At 33.0% G+C, this 26365-nt stretch overlaps 1 protein-coding gene and 2 non-coding genes across 3 annotated transcripts; all 3 read right to left on the bottom strand.

Moving 5' to 3' along the window:
- Positions 1-1393: 1393 nt before the first annotated feature.
- On the bottom strand, positions 1394-2982 carry LOC102612263 (hypothetical protein). The gene has a single exon (XM_006495063.4). The coding sequence runs from the start codon at positions 2826-2828 to the stop codon at positions 2160-2162; it is 669 nt and encodes a 222-aa protein (XP_006495126.1). The 5' UTR covers positions 2829-2982; the 3' UTR covers positions 1394-2159.
- A 13893-nt stretch (positions 2983-16875) lies between these two features.
- Positions 16876-16979, bottom strand: LOC112497010 (small nucleolar RNA R71). Its single transcript, XR_003063545.1, has one exon. It is a non-coding gene; the product is annotated as a small nucleolar RNA R71 (small nucleolar RNA).
- Positions 16980-24458: 7479 nt separating this feature from the next.
- Positions 24459-24562, bottom strand: LOC127903847 (small nucleolar RNA R71). Its single transcript, XR_008056731.1, has one exon. It is a non-coding gene; the product is annotated as a small nucleolar RNA R71 (small nucleolar RNA).
- Between the last annotated feature and the right edge of the window lie 1803 nt (positions 24563-26365).

Here is a 26365-nt window from a genome sequence, read left to right as displayed (position 1 = left end):
TTCACACGTTAAATATGAAAATGAAAAAGGTTCGTCACAATAAGTAACCGCAAAAAATATCAATCATTGAATGTTATATGTAGATATAGGATATACAAAAATTATACATAGAAGATAAGCACGGGCCACGGAGCTATTAATTGATAGGTTTACTCTATTTCTTTGGAGAGAGGGAGAAAATAAGAGTCATGAAGTTTATTAGTGGTTGAGATTTGAGAGAGCGAGACTCTCCTTCAAGGTTACGGGCACATACCATCGCAATCAATTACCGCTCACTATTTATTATTATTATAATGTCGTTTTCCTTGCTAGCTACTCATTGCTTCATTACCTTTTCAAGATTTAAAGCCGACGAAATCTATATAATCTCATTTCTGATCTAAATTTTACGCAAATTAGCAGAAATCCCAGAAGCCTGAGCTTAAACACATTAAAATTTAACTATGTTTAACTAATATAGGTGCATTCACTCTACAAAACTCGATACATGATAAGATATCGATATATTTTCGGAAGACGTGTGTGTGTACGTACCCTTATGTAATATAATTAATATGTAATATATTATACAGCCAAGTTAAAGTCCCTATTAATAACGCATAAGAGCAGATAGTAAAGGAATGTAATAGCCATCAATAAATATTACATTAATTGGCATAAATGTACATGAATGCTTTTTGTTCTTTTTCGTGAATAAAATTAATCAGTCTTTCAAGGTTACAATGTGGTAGGTTACCAAACACAGAATGCAATTTTATTTTATCCATGGATGAGTAATAGTGAAATTGAAGCCAGCTCAAACTTAACCTGATCGGTATTTTCTCAAAATGATATTAAGAAGGTGATGGTAATTATTTCCACAAAATTTCCAAAGGCATTATTCTTTTTCTGTTTTTAATTTGGACACTGCAATCCCTGTTTTTAATTTACTGAAAAATTGAAAAACAAATCTATAGATTGTATTTTTTTTTATCAACTAATTAAGTCCTTTTAACCGTAATCTAGTTTCATTTTTTGACACTTAATTCCTTGACAATTAGTTAAATTTAGCTGAACGTGAAAATAGCTTTTCTAACCCTTGAATCTTCAAAATTAAAAAATAAATAAGAAAAATAGTAGATAGTAGAGACCTGAGAAAAGAGAGAGAATATTGAGAGATGAGTCATTCTTTATAGGGTGATTTATTGAATTTTGATGAATGTGGGTTTATCATGTAAAATTAAGTGTACTTGACTTGGGCATAGCTTTTTATTTTTATTTTTTTTTTGTATTTCAACATTTTTTAAGAAAAAATATATAGTTTTGGTAAAATTAGGGTTAATTAACAATAACAATTGTTAAAAGGTACTCTAATTGGCAAAATATGATTGATCAATGCCATAACATTAATGAATTGAGAAGATATTTTGATGAAGTAATTATTAATTAATTATAATGTAACATAATCACAATTCAAGCCAAATAACTTAAACGCCTAATCAAACCTTCACCGCGAAAAGGCGGCGTCCCTTTACACATTAAAAATGCTAGCGACCATCTTAAATTAATCTTGAGCACCATTTTAATTTTAACTATTGATACAACACCGTAAGGGAGAGAACACAAAATTGTCAAGTCGTCACCGTTAATTTTCAAGCTGTCATGCATGGAAATTGGAAAGGTGACCTAATGAAAATTAAACCCATAGCAGCGGTGATGATGATGATGATGATAATTTAAAGCTAATGCCGATCTGAGTTGTGCTAAAAATACTACACCAGGACGGATCAAGTCCTAAAGAAGCAATGAAAAATCCAAAGTTTCCAACTCACCAACCTTGCTCATAAAGTAAGCAACATAATAAAATGATTGCACTGGCCCAACAAAAAGTTCTTTATCCTGCAACGATCTGTTTATACTTTATACCGTGCAACTGGCAGTAGTAGGTACTGACTTCATAGAAACCATTAATTTGCTTTTTTTTTTTTTTTCTTTAATTATAAATTTTTATTATCAACAGTGAAAACCAAAAACAGTGGTAAAATGATCAAAAGCAAAAAAATTAATACAGCTTCCACCTGTTCGATGGAAAAATACAAGGTCAAGTTTGGCTGTACGAATCATGCATGCATGCATGATGTATCAAAACTCCACTGATGGTACAATTAAAGGCGTAAAAGTCATCGATCCCATGAGTGGTGGTACGGTGATTCGAAGGCGGCCATTGATTTCTGCAACATAAGGTCTTTATAAAACTTTTTAATGAAGTCTTCAGCAGCTTTATCTACCTGGCCATCACCTTCATCTTTCAACGGGAACGGCGAGTCCGTTATCCTCAACTGCCTCACCAACGGGCTCCGTCCAAACCCAGGCAACGTAACCAACGGAGAAGGCGCCGCCGAGGCAACTGCGTGATTATTATCACTAGTATTTAACATCTCAAGAACCCTCTGCACGGCCTGAACCGTGGCCACATCATCATAGTGATAAGCCTTGGCTGCCTTCTGCAAATGGTAGTGGTGGTGTTTGCGTTTGTTGTGGCCGTAATTAGTAAAAGGGTAACTAAAATTAAAAGCGGGGCTATTGCTGCAGCTGAATTCGTATTCTTTTGGTGAGATGAAGGAGAGATGAGCGTCGTTAGAGCGGCAGCTTAAAGAAGAGAGGTGGTTGTGGAATATGAGATTGCCTATGGCTTTACCTGCGAGCTTGTTGCCTCGCTTCAGCATCAAATGAAAATCGACCATTATTTTGCTCTTCGATATGCCTGCCTTTATCATGAAGAACACTATACGTACTATCTTCCATAGCTTCTTAGCTACCACTGGTGGTTTTGTTGGTTCTATTTCCATTTTTTTTTTTTAAATTAAGAGAGTGAGATTAGTGATGAGGTTTTTTTCCTCTCTTTTTTTTAATATTTGTGAGAGGGAGAGGGAGAGGGAGAGAGAGAGAGAGAGAGGGATTGCAAAGGAGAAGAGGGCAATTTTTTGGCTTGTATGGAAGTCACGGGGAGGTGGTATTTAAAGGGGCTGGAAAATAATAATAGTTTAATGAATAAATTAAAATGAAATTATTGAATAAAATTAATAATTATGGACATGCAAATGTCCACTAATTGTTGCTGTACGAAAACTATCACAAGGAGCTTTGCGCAATAATTTCGCTCGTAAAAGTAGCGTTGTGCGTGTTCAGCACGTATGATGGGGAGTACGTGTTTGTCACGCGCTTCAAATATCGGTGGAAATATTTTTTCTCAATGATATATTTTGGTTTCTTCTCCACGCGGACGTTGTGTCGGGTGGATGAAATCACAAGGGGGTCCCCCTAATGGACACCAAATTACTTAAGCAGTGCCCTCAAAATTCAATGATTAGGGTTTGGAGATATTTAAGCGGTCGTGTTTCATGTTGAATCTCGAAAATAGCCTTGCAAAATAGAGAATTAGTAGCTTTGCACGATGCATAACATAGGATATTATATAGTTTATTTTTCTTGCTGGGTATTAAATAAAAGAATAGTAGCCAAGCATCGGGCATCGACCAGCCGCAGCTGCAAATGGACAAAATCTTAAGGGTATGTTTGGCACGTGGTATTGTATTGTATTATCTTGTGGGTCCAGTATTAGTTAAAATATACCTGTGTTTGGTGATCAAATGGATTGAATTGAGCAGCATTAAAATGCGGCTTTTGCCGCATTATCAAAACCCGCGCCGCCCCTCGTGATTAGGCTGTATTACTGACTTTTGTGTTTTAAAAGTCAGTAGCTTCCCCTTTTTTAACTTTATAATAATAGTAATAAATAAATAAGATTTTAATTTAATATAATATTATACAATATTAATTTTTATTTTTAATTATAAATTTATTAATAAATTTATAATTAAAAATAATTAATAATAAATACTTAAATAGTATATAAAAATATAATATAGCATTACATTATTTAATTAAGTTACAATAATTAATATAAAATATTAATACAATTTAAATATATTAATATAATATAATATAATATTTAATTTAAATTAATAAAAAAATTATTATAGTACAATGTAGTACCAAACATTGTACAGTATTATTATAATACAATATTAATGCAATATATCATAATATAATACATCAACATTAAAATAATATAATACAATATAATACAATACGTATACCAAACGCACCCTAAAAGCACTGGCAGCTCATAAATTCATAATCATAGACCCATGGTTTTGACTTTAATCAGACTTTAGTTCAATTTGTTATTTAATTTAAGCTTGGATGTGACGAGTTTTTAAGTTATTTATGGGGTAGATGGGGTGGGGTGCAACTTTACGAACTTTTGAACAAAATTTTCCATGGCATGTATTGATTGGGTAAAATGAGTTGCTTTTTACAATTGTTGACTGTCGTTCCAAGCTAGAAACTACGTAGAATTTTCTGGAGCTGCTTTACATATTAATATTTTTAAAGTAGAAATCAAATAATGACTACACACAAACCCCTTTCACAAGCTTTGGAGGACCGAACAAATGATTCCATTCTATATTCATACATTTATAATATAAATTTATCAAGTATATATAACTTAAAAATTTATGTCAGCTAAAGGCAAGATCTCATCATCTCAATCTCAAATATATATATAGAAAAACATATCTACTCCCTCTACAAATTATCTGAGATGAAATTTTAGGACTTAATTTGAGATATCAGACTTTTACTCGAATTAATCAACGAAGTAGAAATTTAAGTAGTGTTTACTTGTTGGAGTGGGAGTGTAGAGTGTGGAGTGTGAATTCCTCCAACTCTAGTGTTTAATTATCTTAAAAAAGAGGGAGTGCGAGTGGGAATCTGTGGGTCCCACTCAATTTTGGAGTGGGGAGTGGGATTCCCACTCCCATGGGGGGAGGTGGGAGTGGAAATCCACTCCCCCCTCTTCTTATTTTATCCTTATAATAAAAATTAAAATAAATAAATAATATTTAATAAAATAAATAAATAAAATTTAATAAAATAAATAATATCATATTTATTAAAAATAATAATTATATCATATTTATTTTATTAAATTTAATAAAATAAAAATAAATAAATATTATATTTAAATTAATAATATTAAACATTAATTTTAATAAATATTAATTAATTATTTACTTATTAATAATAAATATTTTATTCTAAAAAAACATTAATTTTGTACTATATTATCAATAATAATATTTCATTTGTGTTGCTATTATTAATAATTTTTATTCACATAATTTAAATTAAAATTAATAAAAAATTATGATTTACATAATTAAGAATATTAGTAATTATTATTAATTTATAAATATAATAAAATATTTAATTTATTTTCCAAATATATTTTTTATTAATTTTTTAATTACAAATTATAATTCTGTACATAAGGATAAAATTATAATTTAAAATAATTTATTCCTAATTCAAAACAAAATAAACAAATAATTGGGATTCTGATTGACAATCTATACTTTCATTTAGTTTAAGTAAATACCCTACTCCCACTTCCACTCCACACTCCTAATTCAAAGATTCTCACTCCACATGATTCACGTTCTAATCCAAAAAGTAAAGGCAGCATTAATGGAAGTTGGTGTTCAGACTAGACGGCAGCGCGTGGGCAATTTATTTATGCTTTTTTTTTTCAAAAAAGCTCCGTCCACATTTGGTGGAGAGAGATTGGACGCAAATTGCCAGCCCGACAAGGTTTGACAGAAATAAATAACAGCACCTACTCAAGACACGTGGCATTCTGGTTGAGGCCTGAATGAATCTATGGCCGTACACGGCTTTTCGAACGGATTGTGCACTCACATCCTCGCCATTCAATTCTAAACTGACCGAAGAAAGTACTCTCACTCTCAGATCCTTTAATCTTGCAGCAGAAAAATTGTATACCAGGCAAACTTTAATCGTTTATCCAAATCAAACCCAGGTTCTGTTCTTAAAGCTGTGTCACCATTTTAAAGGAATAGGTTTAATACATCTGCAAAGGATTTATTATGGTTTATTCTTCAATGCAGATGTCTGCTTATTATATATTGTTCTTGTATAGGATTAATTTCACATTTAAAATGCGCTGATATGTCCACACCAAATGTCTATAATTATGCGTTCGTTACTGTTAATATTCTTTTTTTTTTTTCGAATTTGTTGCACTGCACACACTGTAGCTAGCTAGTGAATGAATTGGAGGGCATGTGCCATATTGTAGAAATTTTCATTTCATCCTTCCACTCTTCTCTTTCAACTAATAATTTCTGAAAACGATTTATCAAGCCAACCTGTATGCAAATGCATATTCATAAATGAAGAAACAAAAATATAAAGTTAAAAAAAAAAATTGCTTAAACATAATGCTTCTAGACTCCACATTCGAAAAGCAGCTAATTGTGGAGGTGGGCAATCCACCATTCACCTTTTTTTTTTTAAAAAAAAAAAAAATTAATTTCAATTGTTTTTCTTTTGGCCTCTGAAGTTGTGAAAGGCAAAAGCAGCTTTCAGGTTAGAAGCTGGTCCATATAAGGCCTAAAAAGCTTCACAAACTTGTATGCGTTAGCAACGGATCCAATGGCCATATAAAGAGCAATTGCCACCTGTCTATTGTCTATAACTTGATAGGTTTATAACCAGTTTCAACTCATTTATTTGATCTTTTATCAATTAGAAACAAAAGTGTAGCACGACTCTATCCATATATGCTGATCATTCTTAAGATTATGTATATAGCTCCTTAAAGTACATACCTTTTTCTTTTCTTTTTTTTTTGTTTTAATTGTTACAATGTAGAATCTATTAATATATATTGTAATTCAAAATCTACAATATTTGGAGTGTACTCAAAGACCTATTGAGTATTAGAATCTATTCTACACAAATATATAAAGAGTTTTGTAAGAGGTAACAATTCCGCATCTATGGTATTGTTCAGGGCGTAAGTTCGCCGCTGGTACGTATCCCTTTAACAAGATGTCGTGTTTAAAGAATGAAGAGCAGTGCCATAACTCCCGTTTTCTTATTGAAGTCTAGAAGCTAGAAATCAAACAAGAAATTTTTTAAGTTTCTTAACCTTTAAGTCTTTATTTATTTATTTATTTATTTATTTGGAGCACTTCATGGAGATTTTCTATATTGAAATGGGAGTTCTAGGAATATAAAAATGTGATTTCGTTAACAACTCAATAAATGTCATTGAAAAGCAATTAATTAGGTGTTCTTTCACGCCCAAAAAAAAAGTTTAGAAATGCTTCCACGTTATTTTCTTTTCCTCCAAATTCACCATTATTTTCGTACAAGTGATTTTGATTATCTTAAGTATGGGTCATTGTGTGTCTACATATATAGAAATTAAAGGAATTTTGATTTTATAAAACGGCATTTGTCAAATAATAATTATTCTTCATGCCTTTAGTCATACCACTTGTAACTAATAACTTCGTCAGCTAAAGCCTAGCGAAATTAATTCATAATAAAACATCTTTAGAGATGGCCAATTATATTGAAACAAACGTAAGCTGCATGCCATTCCTTTGAATGGAGTCATTTTCCAACAAAATTTCACGATGACAATCTTGTCAAACACGTGTCTAGCTACTAATAAAACTCATGGTTTCTCCTGAGGGGAAAAAAAGAAAAATTAAAAGGAGGACGGTCAATTTTCAAAAGTTAAAAAATGAAAACGTGTTAGTATCAAGGCTAGCTAAATAAAAGGTTATAAGTTTTAATTGATGAAAAAAGAGAAGTTGATCGTTGATGGGAACACAAACAATAATTAAAAACTAATTAATTACAAAACCGAAATTCGTGCTACTTTTCCTATATAAAGTAATGTAGAGCACTAATGTAAGTGTCTACTTTTAATAAATTCACTTTTTTTTTCCCCTCTCTTGAAGCAGAAGAAAGTAATTAATATATATATTGTTGTATTGAAATAAAAACTCTTTCGATGCTTGCTTGGCCTGCTTTGATTTTTTTTTTTTCTCAATTTTGATAAAGCAACCGAGTTTGGTTGCTTTCGATTGGAGTCTTCTTTTGTTAGATTGAGTTTCAAAACCTAGTGGATAGTTGTTTATTCTGTTTGCGTCCCATATACTTTATTATACCCCTTTTATTTTTTTTAAATAAAAACTACAAATTTAATGTTTACTTGTACATGTAAGAGCTGCTAGTAGAATACACTAGCTATTTGATTTTTTTACAGCCAATTAAATTTTATAAAAATAACGTTGAACCAAGTAGATGATTTAACCATAAAAAGATCAATATTTATTTTTATTTTTTATTGGGTGGAAAAAGTTTAAATAACTTTTTAATTCTTACTTGTTTCAAGATTTAAATAAGGGTGGCCAACTAAATAAAACTGGTTGAAAATTACTTGATTAGACTTAAGAGTCTGGGGCCATTAAGATAGGAAAAACATGATGGATTCTAAATATATTCTCTCAATCAAGGGAGATACGACAACCATTATTAACATACATACTTACATACATCATACATACATATATACGTCCATGCATGCAAGATATTATAACCATTATGAAATACAAATTAATATGGAATAAGAATCCCTCAATTAATGTTCATGTGTAAACTAGGGCCTTAAGGGTAAAAGTTTTTTTTCTGCTATAAATTATTCTTTATTTTCTTAAAAAATATAATATTCTTTATTTTCTTCATGTGAAACTATGGGCTAACAAACGGTTGTAGACAATATTCGATCAATGTTTCTCTCATGTTATTGGGATGGAGATTTATGAGATTCTCTGAATATTCATTCATGTAATTTTTTTCTTAGTTTCACTTTTTGCTTTGCTTTAGATCCTTTAGTCTTTTGACAGAATAACTCTCTCCATTCATTTCTGTTCACCTTTTTAATTTTTCAATTAAATTGAATCTCCTCACTTAGTTGAGGGTTTATAGTAAAAAGAAAAAAGAAAAAAGAAAAAAATTGCGATCCAGGTTTCTCATTTCAATAGAAAATTACTCTTCGTTTTAGATGCATGTATAAAAAAATTAAATAATAAAAACTAATAGACTCCTATCAATTAATTTGAACTTCCTTGCGGTTGGGATGAGCGAAAACTTTACAATAAAAAGTGTTCAGCACGGCACGAGCATTTCAATTAATTATGAGTGTAAAATTAGTAGAAGCAAGAAAGTGACTTTTAATGTATACAAAAATTAGTTGGCATAATAGATTAGAGCAATTCCGCGAAAATTGCATCAATGAAAGCGAGTCGATGCATAATACATATATAGCCCTACAAGGAACCACAAATTTCAACTCTCCCACCTACCTTAATAATTTCTCCAATTGACAAACGCCATGAAAAAGCTAGCTCAAAATAATTTTCAAATTTTAAAGATATTTGGAGCCCTAAATTATTGGTGGTCCAGCAAACGACTTGTATTTAAAAGCTGTATTTTCAATGTCATTTTCTACTTTAATTGTTTCAAAGTCTTCACTAGCTAGAGTAAACTTTTTTTTTTTTTAAGTTTCACTTGGCCATCCTTCTTTTGTATATCATGATTGGAAATTGCACACTTTCTTCCAAATCTGATCATCTTATCTTAGAATTGTTATTCTTCATATTTGTTTTTCTTGGTGGGTTTTTCCCTTTTTATAGGCTTTTGTAGTTTCCATGTGGCACCAGCTCGAGACAAGTTCGATCGCTTGCTGCCGTGTTACATCGATCCATGCAATCATTGAGGTCTAAGATCTTATCTCAATTGTGTAAACGTTTCTCTGCAGTAAGGAACTGGAGAAAGAAATTTGCTGTCATCATTTGTGGGTTTTAGGCTTTTTCAGCTTCAAAATAATTGATGAATATGAATTGCATTTAAATAGCATGTCAAGAATAAAATTATATTATTGAAGAATGTGTCTTTTCTTTTTAGATATCTGGTATGGGTGGCCCACCAAAGACAAGTAAGAGACAAATGTAACTGATGAAGTTTAATAAGGTTGTGACTGTGTGCTTCTACGAGGAATAACTTTTTAATTCAAGCAAAATTCGTGAATCTGGATTCAAAGTTCTTCTTTTAAAGATTTTATGTCATCTGTTTATTTTTATCACTGTATTGTCAATATTTAATTAGTAGATGTTATTTTTGTAAGAGAGATTATAATATTTGAAGTTTGAAATTAAAAAAGAAAACGGCTAGTCGATTGTGAAGAAAAGTATCTTTTTTCACTTCTACAAAATCGGCTAGCTGTATTTTAAATCCGAGAAACCGATTGATTCCAGTGAGTATTCTGAACTAAAAACAGTTAGCCGAATTTAAGAACCGATAAATCGGTCTCTTACAAGAATACTCTCTGGACAAGAAATGGCTAGCCAGATTTAAGAATTGGTAAACCAGTTTCTTACAGAATACTCACTGGACAAGAAACGAATATCTGGTTTTTGTATCCGGCAAACCAGTTGTGAATAGATACAAATTTCAAACCAAATAATGTGTCTTTGAAGAAATACCATTTTGAATGGTTGTAATTTTTCAATGGAAAAATGTTTTCTTCATTAAATAGACACATATAACAATTAAAAAATATAGATTATTACAGATTTCATACATGTTCTTGGAATACAATCTTATTTGCTAGAGATTGTGTTCAGAATTTGTTATATCTTGGGGGTAATTTGCCATTAAACTCTATAGCAAACCAATAGTGGTGAGGGAAAATAAAACCTTAAAGGAAAGTGTGCAAACACGTCTCAAATCCTATCAAATTTATTTTGTTCTTTGCCTCTATATTCGAAAATTCACCAACAATCTTTAAGGTTTTAATTTGTTTGCAAATGGAGGCTGAGAAGAATCTGACTTCATTTCTTAATCCTAATGTTCAGCTTGACTGTTTTGATGGCACTAATTTTACTCATTGGAAGGGAAAATTGTTCTTTCTTCTTGTTGTACTTAAAATAGCATACATTCTTGATCTAAAATTGGAACCATTTCCAGAGCCAAAAGAAGATGATACTGAAGTTGTTAAGGCTACAAGGAAACAACGTGAAGATGATGAATTGATGTGTCGGGGTCACATACTCAATACACTTTCTGACAGGCTCTATGATCTTTACAATTCTATGGCTTTTCTAGTGGAAATTTAGAATGCTCTTGAGTACAAATATAAAATGGAGAAAGAAGGTATTGATAAATTCCTTATCTCTAAATATTTTGAATTTGTTATGGTAGACACAAAATCCATTCTTGATCAAATACATGAATTACAAATTATAGTAACTAAGCTTCGGGAGTTAAAAGTTAGAATTTCTGAATCATTTCAAGTTGGGGCTATTATTGCTAAATTGCCTCAAAGTTGGAATGATTATAGAAAGAAACTCATTTATAGTAAAGATAACATAACCTTAGAAGAATTACAAAAACATTTGGTAATCGAAGAAGAGACAAGGTCTCGAGAATCCAAGGACAAACATTATTCTACTAAGGTTAATGTTGTTGAAGTTAGTAAATTTTCAAAGAATTTTAAAGTCAAGAATGACAAGAAATTCAAGAAGTCTAGCACACAAAAATTTCCTAGAAATTGTTTCTTTTGTGACAAGAAAGGCCATTGCCAAAGTGATTGCAAATTTAAGAAGAGAAAGGAAGAAATGAATTCTCATAAGGCCAATGTTGTTGAAGACAAATCTGAAGAGATTTGTGCTATGATTTCTGAGATACAAATTAACATGATTACCAAAACCAATATGGCTGAAACTAAGTCCTGCGATTGGTGGCTCGATTTGGGTGCAACCATTCATGTTTGCAATGATAAGAAATTTTTCTTATCGTACAAAGAAGAAACAGAAGGACAAAAGGTTCTCATGGGGAACAATAATGCAGCCACAGTAGCAGAGAAATGAGTAGTTGAAATCAACTTTACTTATGGAAAGAAAGTTACATTGTATAATGTCTTTCATGTACCTTCCGTTAAGAAGAATCTTGTTTTTGCTAGTTGTATGTGTAAGCATGAGCTTAAGATTGTGCTTGAGGGTAATACTTGTATTATTTCAAAGAATGAGATGTTTGTTGGGAATGGGTATTCTTGTGATAGAATGTACAAACTCAGTATTAATAATAATGATGTCAACTTAGCTTATATTGTTAAGTCTTGTGATGTTTGGCATGCTAGATTAGCACAGTTAAATTTTAGATCTTTGAAATACATGTCTAAGCATGGTTTGATTAATTGCAGTAATGTTAAAAATCATAAGTGTGAAATCTGCATCCAAGCTAAATTAACTAAGAAACATTTTCCTAAAGCTGAATAAAATACTCAAATATTGGATTTAATACATACCGATATTTATGAGGATAATGACATTTTAACAAGAGGGGGTAAGAGATACTTTATCACTTTTATTAATGATTGTTCTAAATATACTTATGTGTATTTACTTAGAACAAAAGATGACGCTTTTGATAAATTTTAAAATTTTCAAAAGATGGAGCTGAAGTTGAGAACCAAAAAGATAAGAAAATCAAAGTGGTTCGAAGTGATAGAGGTGATGAATATTTCTCAATTGAGTTTGATAATTATTGTGAAGAATTTGGAATTATTCACTAAAGATCAGCTCCATTTACTCCTCAACAAAATAGTTTAGCTGAAAGGAAAAATAGGATCTTTACGGATATGATAAATTCATGATCGTTAATGCAAGACTACCAAATAATTTTTAAGGTGAAACATTACTCATTGCATGTCATATTCATAATAGAATCACATCCTTGAAAACACATGTTTCTCCTTATGAAGTGTGGAAAGGAAGAAAACCAAACTTGATGTATTTAAGGGTCTGGGGTTGTTTAGTTTTTTATAAAATACATAATCCTAAATCATCAAAGTTATGTGCTAGAGGTATAAAAAGTGTTTTCGTGGGATATGCTGAAAATTCCAAGGCTTATAGATTGTTAAATTTAGATTCAAATGTGATTATGAAATCTAGAGATATTGAATTTATTGAAGATAAATTTCAACATGATTCTAATATTGAATTAGAATCAATTATTGATCAACCATGTGATAATACTCCTGGTACCTCCATTAATAATAATAAAATGAAAGAGTCTATGACATCTTTCGAACCATGGAGAAGTCAACGTGAAAAGAAAGAAAAGAGTTTAGCTCCGGATTTTATTTCATCATAAGCATTACTCTTCTTAGTTGAAGGATATAGGAAAAATGTACTTAACAAAGTACTATTGTTGTTAAATGTTGAAGAGGATCCAAAAACATTTAGCAAAGTTATGTTTTCTAGAAACACTTCCTTTTGGAGAGAGACGGTAAATGATGAAATGGATTCGATTATGTCGAATCAAACATGGATCTTGGTTGATTTTCCTTCAAGATCTAAACCAATTAGCACAAATGGGTGTTTAGAAGAAAATACAATAGTGATGGTTCTTTGCAAACTTTTAAGGCTAGATTAGTAGCCAAACGGTTTAAGCAAAGAAGTGGTATTGATTATTTTAATACATATGTTCTGGTGGCAAGATTAACATCTATAAGAGTGCTCTTTGCAATTGTTTTGTTGAACAATTTGCATGTCCATGAAATTGATGTTAAGACCACTTTTCTTAATGGTGATTTTGATGAAGAAATCTATATAGAACAACCCAAACGATTTGTTTTTCCTGGAAATGAGAAAAAGGTATGCAAGTTAGTCAAGTCGCTTTATGATTTAAAGCAAACACCAAAACAATGACATGAGAAGTTTGATTCAGTAATCTTATCTCATGGTTTTAAGCATAATAACGATGATAAATGTATATACTCTAAGTTTAGGAATGATTTTGGTGTGATTATATGCTTGTATGTTGATGACATGCTTATCTTTGGAACAAATATGTAAGGAGTAAATGATACAAAGAAATATTTAATTTCATAGTTTAAGATGAAAGATCTTGGTGAAGTAGATATTATCTTAGGTATAAAAGTGAATAAACATAGTGAGGTTTACTCGTTGTGTCAATCTCATAATATAGAGAAAGTGTTTCTTAAATTCAATTATTTGAAATTTAAAGAAGCTAATACCCCATATGATTCTAGTATTAAATTACTAGAGAATTTAGGCCGAGCAGTAGCACAACTCGAATATGCAAGTGCTATTGGTAGCTTGATGTATGCTATGCATTGTACTTGGCCGGATATAGCTTTTGCGGTTTGTAAAATGTCTAGATTCACGAGTAACCCTAGTGTTGAACACTAGAAAGCAATTGGAAGGATACTCGGTTATCTTAAAAGGACCATTAATTTGGGTTTGTTTTATAATGATTATCCTGAAGTACTAGAAGGATATTCGGATGCTAGTTAGATAACCAATACAAGTGATAATATATCCACTTTTGGTTGGATTTTTACAATTGCTGGAGGAGCCGTTTCTTGGGCATCAAAGAAAGAAGCACGCATAACTCACTCAACAATGGAAAATGAGTTTATAGCACTTGCAGCTGCAAGCAAGATAGCAGAATGGCTGAGAAATTTATTGTTTGATTAAAGTTGTGGCCACAATTGATGTAATCTATTTCTTTGTACTGTGATAGTGACGCTACATTGTCTAGAGCTTATAATAAAGTGTATAATAGAAAATCTAGACATATTAGCTTAAGACATGAATATGTGAAACAATTAATAGCATATGATGTTATTAATATTGTTTATGTTAGGACTAATAAGAACCTAGCGGATCCTTTTGTTGAGTGTTAGAAAGTGTATATTTATAAAGGAGAAAATCATCATTTTACAGTTCAAGTTTTACTAACACCCTTACTTTTATGTATTTAAGCTTCTTTGTGATTTAATTATGTGTGCTTTATTTTAATTAAGTATTTTATATATTTTAGGGGCATCATGGTCATTTCACAATGAACGGGAGATCAGACAGCAAAACGAACATCATTTTTTAACTCAGGATAGTCGAAAACCTTAGGAGTAGCATAAAAGGAAAAATGGCACTATTCACATATACGGTACTATTCATGTTACGGTTCACGACACTGTTCACACATACGGAACAATGACGTGGCATTGACCGATGATGTGGCGTTGACTGATGAGGTGTCACAATTCTATTGGACTAAAATTCTTATGTACTGTTGATCGGTGACGTGGCAGCATGTTAGTGGACCAAAAATCACGCGTACGGTACATGCACATACATAGGATTATTTACAACCAAACCGCATCACTATTCAAGCCGGTTGACTGTTCAAACTGCATGGTCAAACCGTGTCACTGTTCAAACCACGTGGTCAAACCGCTTACTGTTGACTGATGACGTGGCGCAATCCTGAGCGTCCAAACTATTTTTAATCCGATAGCCATAATTTATTCAATGTATCTATAAAAATGGGGCATCCCCCCTAATTTGGCATCTCTGAATTCATTTTTAAGTTTCATTTTCTGTAATTCCTTCTCCATTTTATATTTTCTATGTATTTTAATAAATTTTCATTTTACCCCTAGTACAATTATGAGTAGCTAATTTTCTTTTAACCTTGGATTGAAGGTGAAGTCTCAACATATGTCATTGGCTTTATTTGGTAAATTTATTTGCTCTTCCCTTCTAATTTTTGTGGATGTTTTGACTTTTCATCCACAAATAATAATAATCTTGTCTAGATACCGCCCTGGTTTTACCGGCTCCGTAGTACAAGGTTATTATTATTTGGCACGATAAGCCCTTAGCACCATATTGATTAGAGTATGGTTCATGAGGTGTAGAAACCCCCCTCATGATTTAATTGGCATTAATAAGGAATATTTAGCCCATGGTGCATGTTGATACAGATCCAGATACACAAGTGCCTCAATTTCAAATAGATTTCTCTTCGATTTATGCTCGTCATTTTAATTCAAATTTGAGGATAATTTAAGTCACTTTCACCACAAATCCAACCACTCTCATAGAAAATTAATTCTAAATATAATTAAAATCAACCTCCTCATGGGATCGACATGCGTCACCATTAATCTATTCTACAATAGATTCGTGCACTTGCGAGTTCAATAAAATTTGCACAACAAATTTTTGGCGACGTTGCCATGGAGGTAAGTTATTTTAATTTGTGGAATTAATTTTTGTAAATAATTACTTTTAGTTATTTTCTTGTAATTTTTTTCTTATAAAAAAAAATGAATTTGCATTTAGAGGTAAGAATTTCTTTTTTCTGTTCTTTAAAATTTTGTAATTTAATTTTCAAGTTATTTTTCTTTGTAATTTTTTTGTTTATCTTATTAATTTATTTTTAGTTTATTTATTTCACATATTTGTTTTAGTGTGTTTTTATAGAAAGGTTGTAACAGCGTGATAAGATTAGTACCGCAATTTCTCCTTCTTCTTTATTTTCATTTTTTTTGTTCCCATTTTTTTGTGTTCTTTGCATGTATGGTCGAAGGTCATTATTACCTAATCTTGAACCTATAGATCTTAAACTTGAAAAAACACTTCGCACACACAAACACGTTGCAATTAAAAATAAAAGTGAAATGAATTTGCAACAACAACAAGCACCACAGGAGAGGCCATTTAAGAACTATTTCAGTCCCTTAGCTAATTTGAGCACATCTTGCATAAGATACCCAAATGTAGCTGCTATGAGTTTTGAACTAAAATATAGTGTGCTAAATTGTCTCCCAACATTCTATGGCCTAGAAAATGAGGACCCATATAATCATTTGAATGATTTTCATGTTGTTTGTCAAATGTTTAAATATGAAAATTTTTCAGATGATGATGTTAAACTTAGACTATTTCCATTTTCTTTAAAGGATAAAGCTCGTTTATGGCTTAATACATTTTGCCTGCTAATAGCATTACATCATGGGAACAAATGGTAATGAAATTTTTGAATAAATATTTCCCAGTGCATAAAACCAATATTATTCGCAGGGAAATCTCAAAGTTTACCCAGAGAGAAGACGAGCAGTTTTTTGAAATATGGGAGCGATTCAATGGGCTACTCTTGAAGTGTCCACATCATGGATACGAGAAATGACATCAATGCCAATAATTTTTGGAGGGATTATTGCCGAATGTGCAAGAATGGTTAATGGCAACAAGTGGAGGAGAGCTAATGTCATGCATAAGAGATTTGGGAATTCTTCCAGCGACAAGCGGATAATTCCCAACAACGGAGTCGATCACTCAAGAATACTAAAAGAATTAAAGGAGTGAATGAGGTTCACATTGGCGAGTCAATAGCAGAAATTAAAGAAGTCAAAGCGATAATTGAAGGCCTCTCTCGACAAATAGCATCGTTATCGACTGCTAAATCAACAGAGCCACATGACCATGACTCATACTCAGATCAAGCCAATGCCATATGTGTAATGAGAAAACTATCTAAAGGGATGCATGAAGTAAGTACCAGTTCACCTCAACAGCACGGAGAGGTCAAAGCCGTCATGACCTTACGAAAAGGAAAAGAAGTCGACAACAAAGTGGAGATGCCAGTGATAAAAACAAATCAAATTGTGCCCTGTAAATACTGAGGATTCACCATCAGAGGAAAAAGAAAAAACTAACCCAGGAGAATACATTCCCAGAGCTTTATTTCTTCAGAGGTTAGCTAAAGGAAAGAAGGGAAAATCCACATATGAGATTTTAGAAATCTTCAAACAGGTAAGTGTTAACATCCATTTGCTTGATGCTATAAAACAAATGTCATCTTATGTCAAGTTTCTTAAAGACCTTTGTACTAAAAAGAAAAATATCCACGCTCAAAAGAAGTCATTTTTAACAGAAAACGTTAGTTCTATACTCTAACACAAAATTCCTCTAAAATGCAAAGACATAGGCTCCCTTACTATCTCATGTAGTATATGGAACCACACAATTGAGAATGCTTTATTGGATTTAGGAGCTACTGTAAATCTGTTGCCTTACTCTGTATTTATGAAACTTGGATTGAGAGAATTACACCCAACTCCAATGGTGTTACAGCTTACAGATCAGTCCATAAAAATACCTTGTGGTATTGTGGAGGACGTGCTTATCCAGGTAGACAAGTTTTATTTTCATGTTGATTTTATTGTAATTGACACTCAACCAATTTAGGATTCAAGGAAACACATCCTCATTATCCTAGGCTGACCTTTCTTGGCAACTGCCGATACTCACATTCAATGTAGAACTAGAAATATACAATTGTTCTTTGACAACATGACTATGGAGCTAAACATTTTCAACATTGCCAAACAACCTCACAATGCAAATGATTGAATTGTTGATGTGGATTATAGTTAATAATACTTTTCTTTCAAACCTCAGTGATGATCCTTTACAAACATGTTTAACTCACTTTGGTTTTGATTTTGATATTAACAGATCAGTCAATGAGGTCAACGTCCTACTTGACTCAGCACCATCCATGGACACTAATAAATGAAAGTCAAGAGTTGAACACCTAGCACCATTAGAGAAGAAACTCATCCCATCATCAGAATCACCAACAAAACTCGATCTCAAACCATTACCCAACACATTGGAACATACATTTTTGGGGGAAGAAAGTACTCTACCGGTAATTATCTCATCATCCCTAAATGATAAACAAAAAGGTAAATTATTGGATGTTCTAAAAGAGTACAAAGGAGCATTATGATGGACCATAGCATACATAAAATGTATAAACTCAGTATACTGCATGCATTACATTTACCTTGATGAAAATACTAAACCTACTAAGGAAATGCAACGTCGGTTAAATCATAACATGAAAGAAGTTGTTAGAACTAAAGTCCTTAAGTTATTAGATGCAGGTATCATTTACCCAATTTCTGATAGTTCATGAGTCAGTCCTGTACAAGTTGTCCCCAAAAGTTAGGAGTCACAGTAGTTACCAATGCTGATAATGAATTGATACCCACTAGAGTGACTACAAGATGACGTGTATGCATTGATTATACAAAGTTGAATTCTGTCACACGTAAAGACCATTTTCCTTTACCATTTATCGATCAAATGCTTGATAGATTAGTAGACCATGAATTTTATTACTTTCTAGATGGCTACTCAAGATATAATCAGATTCCCATAACACCAAAAGATCAAAAGAAAACCACTTTCACTTGCCCTTTTGGCACTTTTGCATATAGAAGGATGCCATTTGGATTATGTAATGCACCTGCTACATTTCAGCGATACATGTTGAGCATTTTTTCTGATATGGTTGAACCATTTCTTGAAGTCTTTATGAATGACTTTTTTGTCTTTGGTGACTCATTTGATCAATGTTTACATCATCTAACACTAGTTCTGCAGAGATGTATCGAGAAGAACTTAGTCTTAAATTGTGATAAGTGTCATTTTATAGTAAAATAAGGTATTGTTCTCGGTCACATCATTTCGAGCAAAGGTATTGAGGTTGACAAAGCAAATGTGGATCTCATTTCCAATCTTCCTCTACCTAAAACAGTTAGAGAAGTAAGATCTTTCCTTGGGCATGCTGGTTTTTATAGACGTTTCATTAAGGATTTTAGCAAAGTTTCTAGACTCTTATGCAATCTACTTGCTAAGGATGTACCTTTTGTCTTTGATGATTCATCTCCCTTGGCATTTGAAAAATTAAAGCAGTTGTTGACATTATCACCCATCATTCAGCCCCCAAACTGAAACTTACCATTTGAGCTCATGTGTGATACATCTGATTATGCAGTAGGAGCAGTTTTAGGACAAAGAGTTGATCGAATTCTCCATGTTATTTACTATACTAGTATGATATTGAATGTTAGCAATAATGTTTGCATTGGAAAAATTTCGATCTTATTTCATTGGTTGTAAAATAATTGTGTTCGCAGATCATGTTGCTCTTAAATATCTTCTCACAAAGAAATATGCAAAAGCTAGGTTAATTCGTTGGGTGTTACTTTTATAAGAATTTGATTTGCAATTCAAAGATAAAAAAGGCACAGAAAATGTTGTAGCAGACCATCTCTCTCGTCTCAATTTTGACACAATTACAGAGCCATTAACATTGAATGAGCCATTTCCAGATGAACAATTAATGAGTGTGAAAGTATTACCATGGTATACTGATATAGTTAATTATCTTGTTACAGGTCAACTTCCAAAGCATTGGACCAAGCAAGATAAGACTAAATTTTTTGTGGAAATAAAGAATTTCTTTTGGGATGACCCTTATTTGTTCAAATATTGTGCAGATCAAATTATTAGACGATGTGTCACAGAAAGGGAAATTCATAATATTCTTTCATTCTGCCATGAACAAGCTTGTGGAGGCCATTTCAGTGCTAAAAAAATAGGTACTAAAGTTTTACAATGTGGTTTCTATTTGCCAACTATATTTCGATATGCTTACACTTTCTGTTCTTCATGTGATAGGTGTCAACAAATGGGGAGCATTACACGAAGGAATATGATGCCACTAAATCCAATTTTAGTGGTTGTGATTTTTGATGTGTAGGATATTGACTTCATATGACACATTCCCCCTTCTTTTGGCCATTATAAAAAAAATATTGGTTGTTGTTGACTACGTATCGAAATGGATAGAAGCAATTCCATGTAGAACCAATGATCACAAGGTGGTGATAAGATTTTTGAAAAGCAACATTGTTTCACGCTTTAGATTTCATCGAGTAATAATCAGTGATGGTGGTGCCCACTTTTGTAACAAAGTATTAAAAGTTTTTTTGACAAAGTATTCCATCACTCACAAAGTGGTGACCCCATATCATCCACAAACCAGTGGTCAAGTTTAGATCTCCATTCGAGAAATAAAGCACATATTAGAAAAGACGGTGAGACCAAATAAAAAAGATTGGTCATTAAGACTCGATGGTGCATTATGGGCGTATAGAACAGCTTTCAAGACCCCAATTGGGATGTCACCCTACAGGCTAGTGTATGGAAAAGCTTGCCACCTACCTGTAGAACTCGAGCATCGTACGTACTGGGCCATTAAGAAATTCAACTTTGACATGCAACAAGCTAGCTCAGAACGAAGATTACAGCTGGCAGAACTTGAAGAAATTCGCAATGATGCATACGAAAATGCCAAAAGTTATAAGCAGTGAATGAAAGTCTTTCATGACAAGCAAGTTATGAGAAAATCTTTCATTCCAGATCAGAAAGTGCTTTTATTCAATTCTTGTTTGCACCTATTTCCAGGTAAGTTACGCTCTCGATGGTTTGCCCCTTTATTGTTCACACTGTTTTTCCATATGGGGCAATTGAAATTAAAGACCTAAAGAATGGTGTTATGTTTAAAGTTAATGGTCAAAGATTAAAGTCATATCTAGAGTACCAACTATATGGAGATGACACCGAAATAAATTTGAGTAACCCACCAGATTTGAATTGAGTTTTTTCTTTCTCTTCAGTGATTTGATTTTTTCTTCTTCTTTCTTTTTACTATTATTTTGCTAATTGAAATTATTTTTGCATAATTTGAGTAACCCACCAGATTTGAATTGAGTTTTTTCTTTCTCTTCGGTGATTTGATTTTTTTTTTCTTCTTTCTTTTTACTATTATTTTGCTAATTGAAATTACCAGAAAGTGCTTTTATTCAATTCTTGCTTGCACCTATTTCCAGGTAAGTTACGCTCTCGATGGTTTGCCCCTTTATTGTTCACACTGTTTTTCCATATGGGACAATTGAAATTAAGGACCTAAAGAATGGTGTTATGTTTAAAGTTAATGGTCAAAGATTAAAGTCATATCTAGAGTACCAACCATATGGAGATGACACCGAAATAAATTTGAGCAACCCACCAGATTTGAATTGAGTTTTTTCTTTCTCTTCGGTGATTTGATTTTTTTTTCTTCTTTCTTTTTACTATTATTTTGCTAATTGAAATTATTTTTGCATAAGTGTGTTTGTTTAACTATTAAGTTTTCTCTTATCATTGTTAATCATGAGTGCCATAGCTAAACAGTTCCTCCTAGACATTCTTAGACCACTTTAACGTGTAAAATCTCATCTCAAAAAGCAGATTTGATTTTGTAAAACACATCATATTTGAGCTCTGCAACCACCAAAGTTAGTATCCCATGTTGGGGATTTATAAAGGCAACTCAAAGACATTGAGAGAGGTGTCTACAACATCCAGTTGGAGCTTGAGATAAATTTAATAAGAGGACGATTGTAATTTTCTTTATGTGTTTTAGTTTGTTTTTCTTTATTTGTGTGCTTTAGTTTGTTACCCCGGTGAAGTCGCGGATAACGGTACTTGTTGAGTGTTAGAAAATGCATATTTATAAAGGAGAAAACCGTCATTTTACATTTTAAGTCTTACTAACAACCCTTACTTTTATATATTTAACCTTCTTGTGATTTAATTACATGTGTTTTATTTTAATTAAGTATTTTATGTATTTTAGGGGCATTATAGTCATTTCACAATAAAGGAGAGATCAGACGGCAAAACGGACATCACTTTTGAACTCAGGACGGTCGAAAACCTTAGGAGGAGCATAAAAGGAAAAATGGCACTATTCATATGTACGGTACTATTCACGTGTACGGTACTGTATACGTTACTGTTCACGACACTGTTCACATAGACGGATGATGACGTGGCATTGACCGATGATGTGGCATTGACTGATGAGGTGTCACGATCCTGTTGGACTAAAATTCTTATGTACTGTTGATGGTGACGTGGCAGCATATCAGTGGCCGAAAAATCTCGCGTACGGTGCATGCATCACACAGGATTATTTTCAACCAAACCGCGTTACTGTTCATCCGGGTCAAACCGTGTTACTGTTCAAAGTCGGGTCAAACCGTGTTACTGTTCATCCGCGTGGTCAAACCGTGGACTGTTGACTGTTGACTGATGACGTGGCGCAATCCTGAGCGTCCAAACTGTTTTTAATCCGATGGCCATGATTTACTCCATGTATCTATAAAAAGGGGGCTCCCCCCCCTAATTTGATATCTCTGAATCCATTTTTGGGATCCATTTTCTGTAATTCCTTCTCCATCTTGTATTTTCTTCGTATTTTAATAAATTTCTATTTTGCCCCTAGTTCAATTATGAGTGGCTAATTTTCTTTCAAGCTTGGGTTGAAGGTGAAGTCTCAACATGTGTCATGGGCTTAATTTGGTAAATTTACTTTCTCTTCCCCTCTAATTTTTGTGGATGTTTTGACTTCTCGCCGACAAATAATACTAATCTTGTCTAGATACCGCCTTGGTTACACCGGCTCTCTAGTATAAGGTTATTATTATTTGGCACGATAAGCCCTTAGCACCATATTGATTAGAGCGTGGTTCATGAGGTGTGGATTCCCCCCTCATGATTTAATTGGCATTAATACGGATTATTTAGCCCATGATGCATGTTGATACGGATCCAGATACCCAAGTACGTCAATTTAATAGATTTTCTCTTCAATTTATTCTCTCCATTGCAATTCCAATTTTAGAATTTATTCTCGCCATTTTAATTTAAGTATTAGCATATTCCAAATCATTTCCCCCATAAATCCAACTACCCATTTACAAAATTAATTCTATATATAATTAAAATCCACCTCCTCGTGGGATCGACACTCGTCACCATTAGTCTATACTACAATAGATTCGTGCGCTTGCGAGTACATTAAAATTTGCACAACAAGTTTTTGGCGCCGTTGCCGGGGAGGTAAGTAATTTTAATTCATAGAATTAATTTTTGTGAATAATTTCTTTTATTTGTTTTCTTGTATTTTTTTTATTATTAAAAAAAAAAGTGAATCTACATTTAAAGGTTAGTATTTCTTTTCTTTTTCTCTTCTTTAAAATTCTGTAATTTAATTTTCCATTTATTTTTCTTTGTAATTTTTTTTGTTTATCTTATTAATTTAATTTTTAGTTAATTTCTTTCACGTATTTATTTTTGTGTATTTTTATAGAAAGGTTGTAATAGCGCAATAAGGTTAGTATCGTAATTTCTCACTCTTCTTTATTTTTATTTGTTTTATTCCCATCTTTGTTTTTTGTTTTGTTTGCATCTTTATTTTTATTTTATTTATTTTGCATGCATGGTCGTAGGTCATTATTACCTAATCTTGAACCTATAGACCTTGAATTAGAAAAAACACTTCGCACACACAAACACGTTAAAAATAAAATGGATTTACAAGCACCACAGGAGAGGCCATTTAAGGACTATTTTAGTCCCTTAGCTAATTTGAGCACGTCATGCATAAGATACCCAAATGTAGCTGCTAGGAGTTTTGAATTAAAACCTAGTGTGTTAAATTGTCTCCCTACATTTTATGGCCTAGAAAATGAGGATCCATATAATCATTTGAATGATTTTCATGCCATTTGTCAAACATTCAAATATGAGAATTTTTCAGATGATGATGTTAAACTTAGACTATTCCCATTTTCTTTAAAAGATAGAGCTCGTTCATGGTTAAATACTTTACCTGCTAATAGCATTTCATCATGGGAACAAATGGTAACGAAATTTTTGAATAAATATTTCCCAGTGCATAAAACCAACGCTATTCGCAGGGAAATCTCGGAGTTTACCCAGAGAGAGGACGAGCAATTTTTTGAAACATGGGAGCGATTCAATGGGCTACTCTTGAAGTGTCCACATCATGGGTACGAGAAATGGCATCAATGCCAATACTTTTTGGAGGGATTACAACCAAATGTGCAAGAATGGCTAATGGCAACAAGTGGAGGAGAGCTAATGTCAAAAAGTGCGTCAGAAATTTGGGAATTCTTCCAGCGACAAGCGGACAATTCCCAACAACGGAGTCGATCACTCAGGAATACTAGAAGGATTAAAGGAGTGAATGAGGTTCACATTGGCGAGTCAACTTCGGGAATCAAAGAAGTCAAGGAGATGGTTGAAGGTCTTGCTCGACAAATAGCATCATTATCGACTGCTAAATCAACAGAACCACATGACCATGACTCATACTCAGATCAAGCCAATGCCATAGGTGTAATGAGAAAGCCATCAAATTACAACCCATACTCCAACACATATAACCCTGGATGGAGAGATCACCTTAATTTTTCATGGTCTCAAGGATTCCAACAGAATGGACCAGCAGCTCCAGCTCCACCAATGCAACAAATTTCTCAAACTCCTCAAGCCTCTCAGCCACCATTTAGACCATACAATCAGAACCAGAATTACTCTCAGCCCAGACCATGGGAGGATTCATTCCAGAATCTTAAGAATCTTACTCACTCCACGATTGAGCAACAGAACCGCACCATTGATGGACTACGAAATGAGTTGAGAGCAGGCTTCAACTCACAAGCTCAATCAGTTTCAAGCCTCGAGAAGATGGTGGGACAACTTGCTTCTTCAGTTCAGACCTTGGCAATGACCGTTGAGAAAGGTAAGTTTCCAAGTCAACCAGTGCCTAACCCTAAAGGAGTGCATGAAGCAAGTACCAATTCACCACAGCAGCATGGAGAAGTCAAAGCAGTAATGACCTTGCGAAAAGGAAAAGAAGTCGACAACAAAGTGGAGATGCCGGTGACAAAAGAAAATCAAATTGTACCTGTGAATGTTGAGGAATCATCACCGGAGGAGAAAGAAGAAACCAACCCACGAGAATACGTTCCGAAAGCTCCATTTCCTCAGAGGTTAGCGAAAGGCAAGAAGGGAAAATCCACAGGTGAGATTCTCGAAATCTTCAAACAAGTAAGTGTTAACATCCCTTTGCTTGATGCTATTAAGCAAGTTCCATCTTATGCCAAGTTTCTTAAAGACCTTTGTACTAAAAAGAGAAATATGCATGTTCAAAAGAAGGCATTTTTAACAGAAAACGTTAGTTCTATACTCCAACATAAAATTCCTTTAAAATGCAAAGACCCAGGCTCCCCCACTATCTCATGTAGTATAGGGAACCACACAATTGAGAATGCTTTGTTGGATTTAGGAGCTAGTGTAAATCTTTTGCCTTACTCTGTATTCGTGAAACTTGGACTGGGAGAATTACACCCAACTCCAGTGGTGTTACAGCTTGCAGATCGGTCCACGAAAATACCTCGTGGTATTGTGGAGGACGTGCTTATCCAGGTAGACAAATTTTATTTTCCTGTTGACTTTATTGTAATTGACACTCAACCAATACAGGATTCAAGGAAGCACATCCCCATTATTCTAGGCCGACCTTTCTTGGCAACTGCGGATTCTCACATTCAATGCAGGACTGGAAATATGCAGTTGTCCTTCGGCAACATGACTATGGAGCTAAACATTTTCAACATTGCCAAACAACCTTACAGTGTAGATGATGGAATTGTTGATGTGGATTTAATTGAAGCATTAGTTGATGATACTTTTGTTTCAAACCTTAGTGATGATCCTTTACAAACATGTTTAACTCACTTTGGTTTTGATTTTGATATTGACAGATCGGTTGATGAGGTCAACGCCCTGCT

This window comes from Citrus sinensis, chromosome 1 (assembly GCF_022201045.2).
Source record: "Citrus sinensis cultivar Valencia sweet orange chromosome 1, DVS_A1.0, whole genome shotgun sequence".
In the NCBI taxonomy this organism is placed as follows: Eukaryota; Viridiplantae; Streptophyta; class Magnoliopsida; order Sapindales; family Rutaceae; genus Citrus; species Citrus sinensis.
Note: the sequence above shows the minus strand (reverse complement) of the source record. Positions and strands in the feature narration are given on the sequence as shown.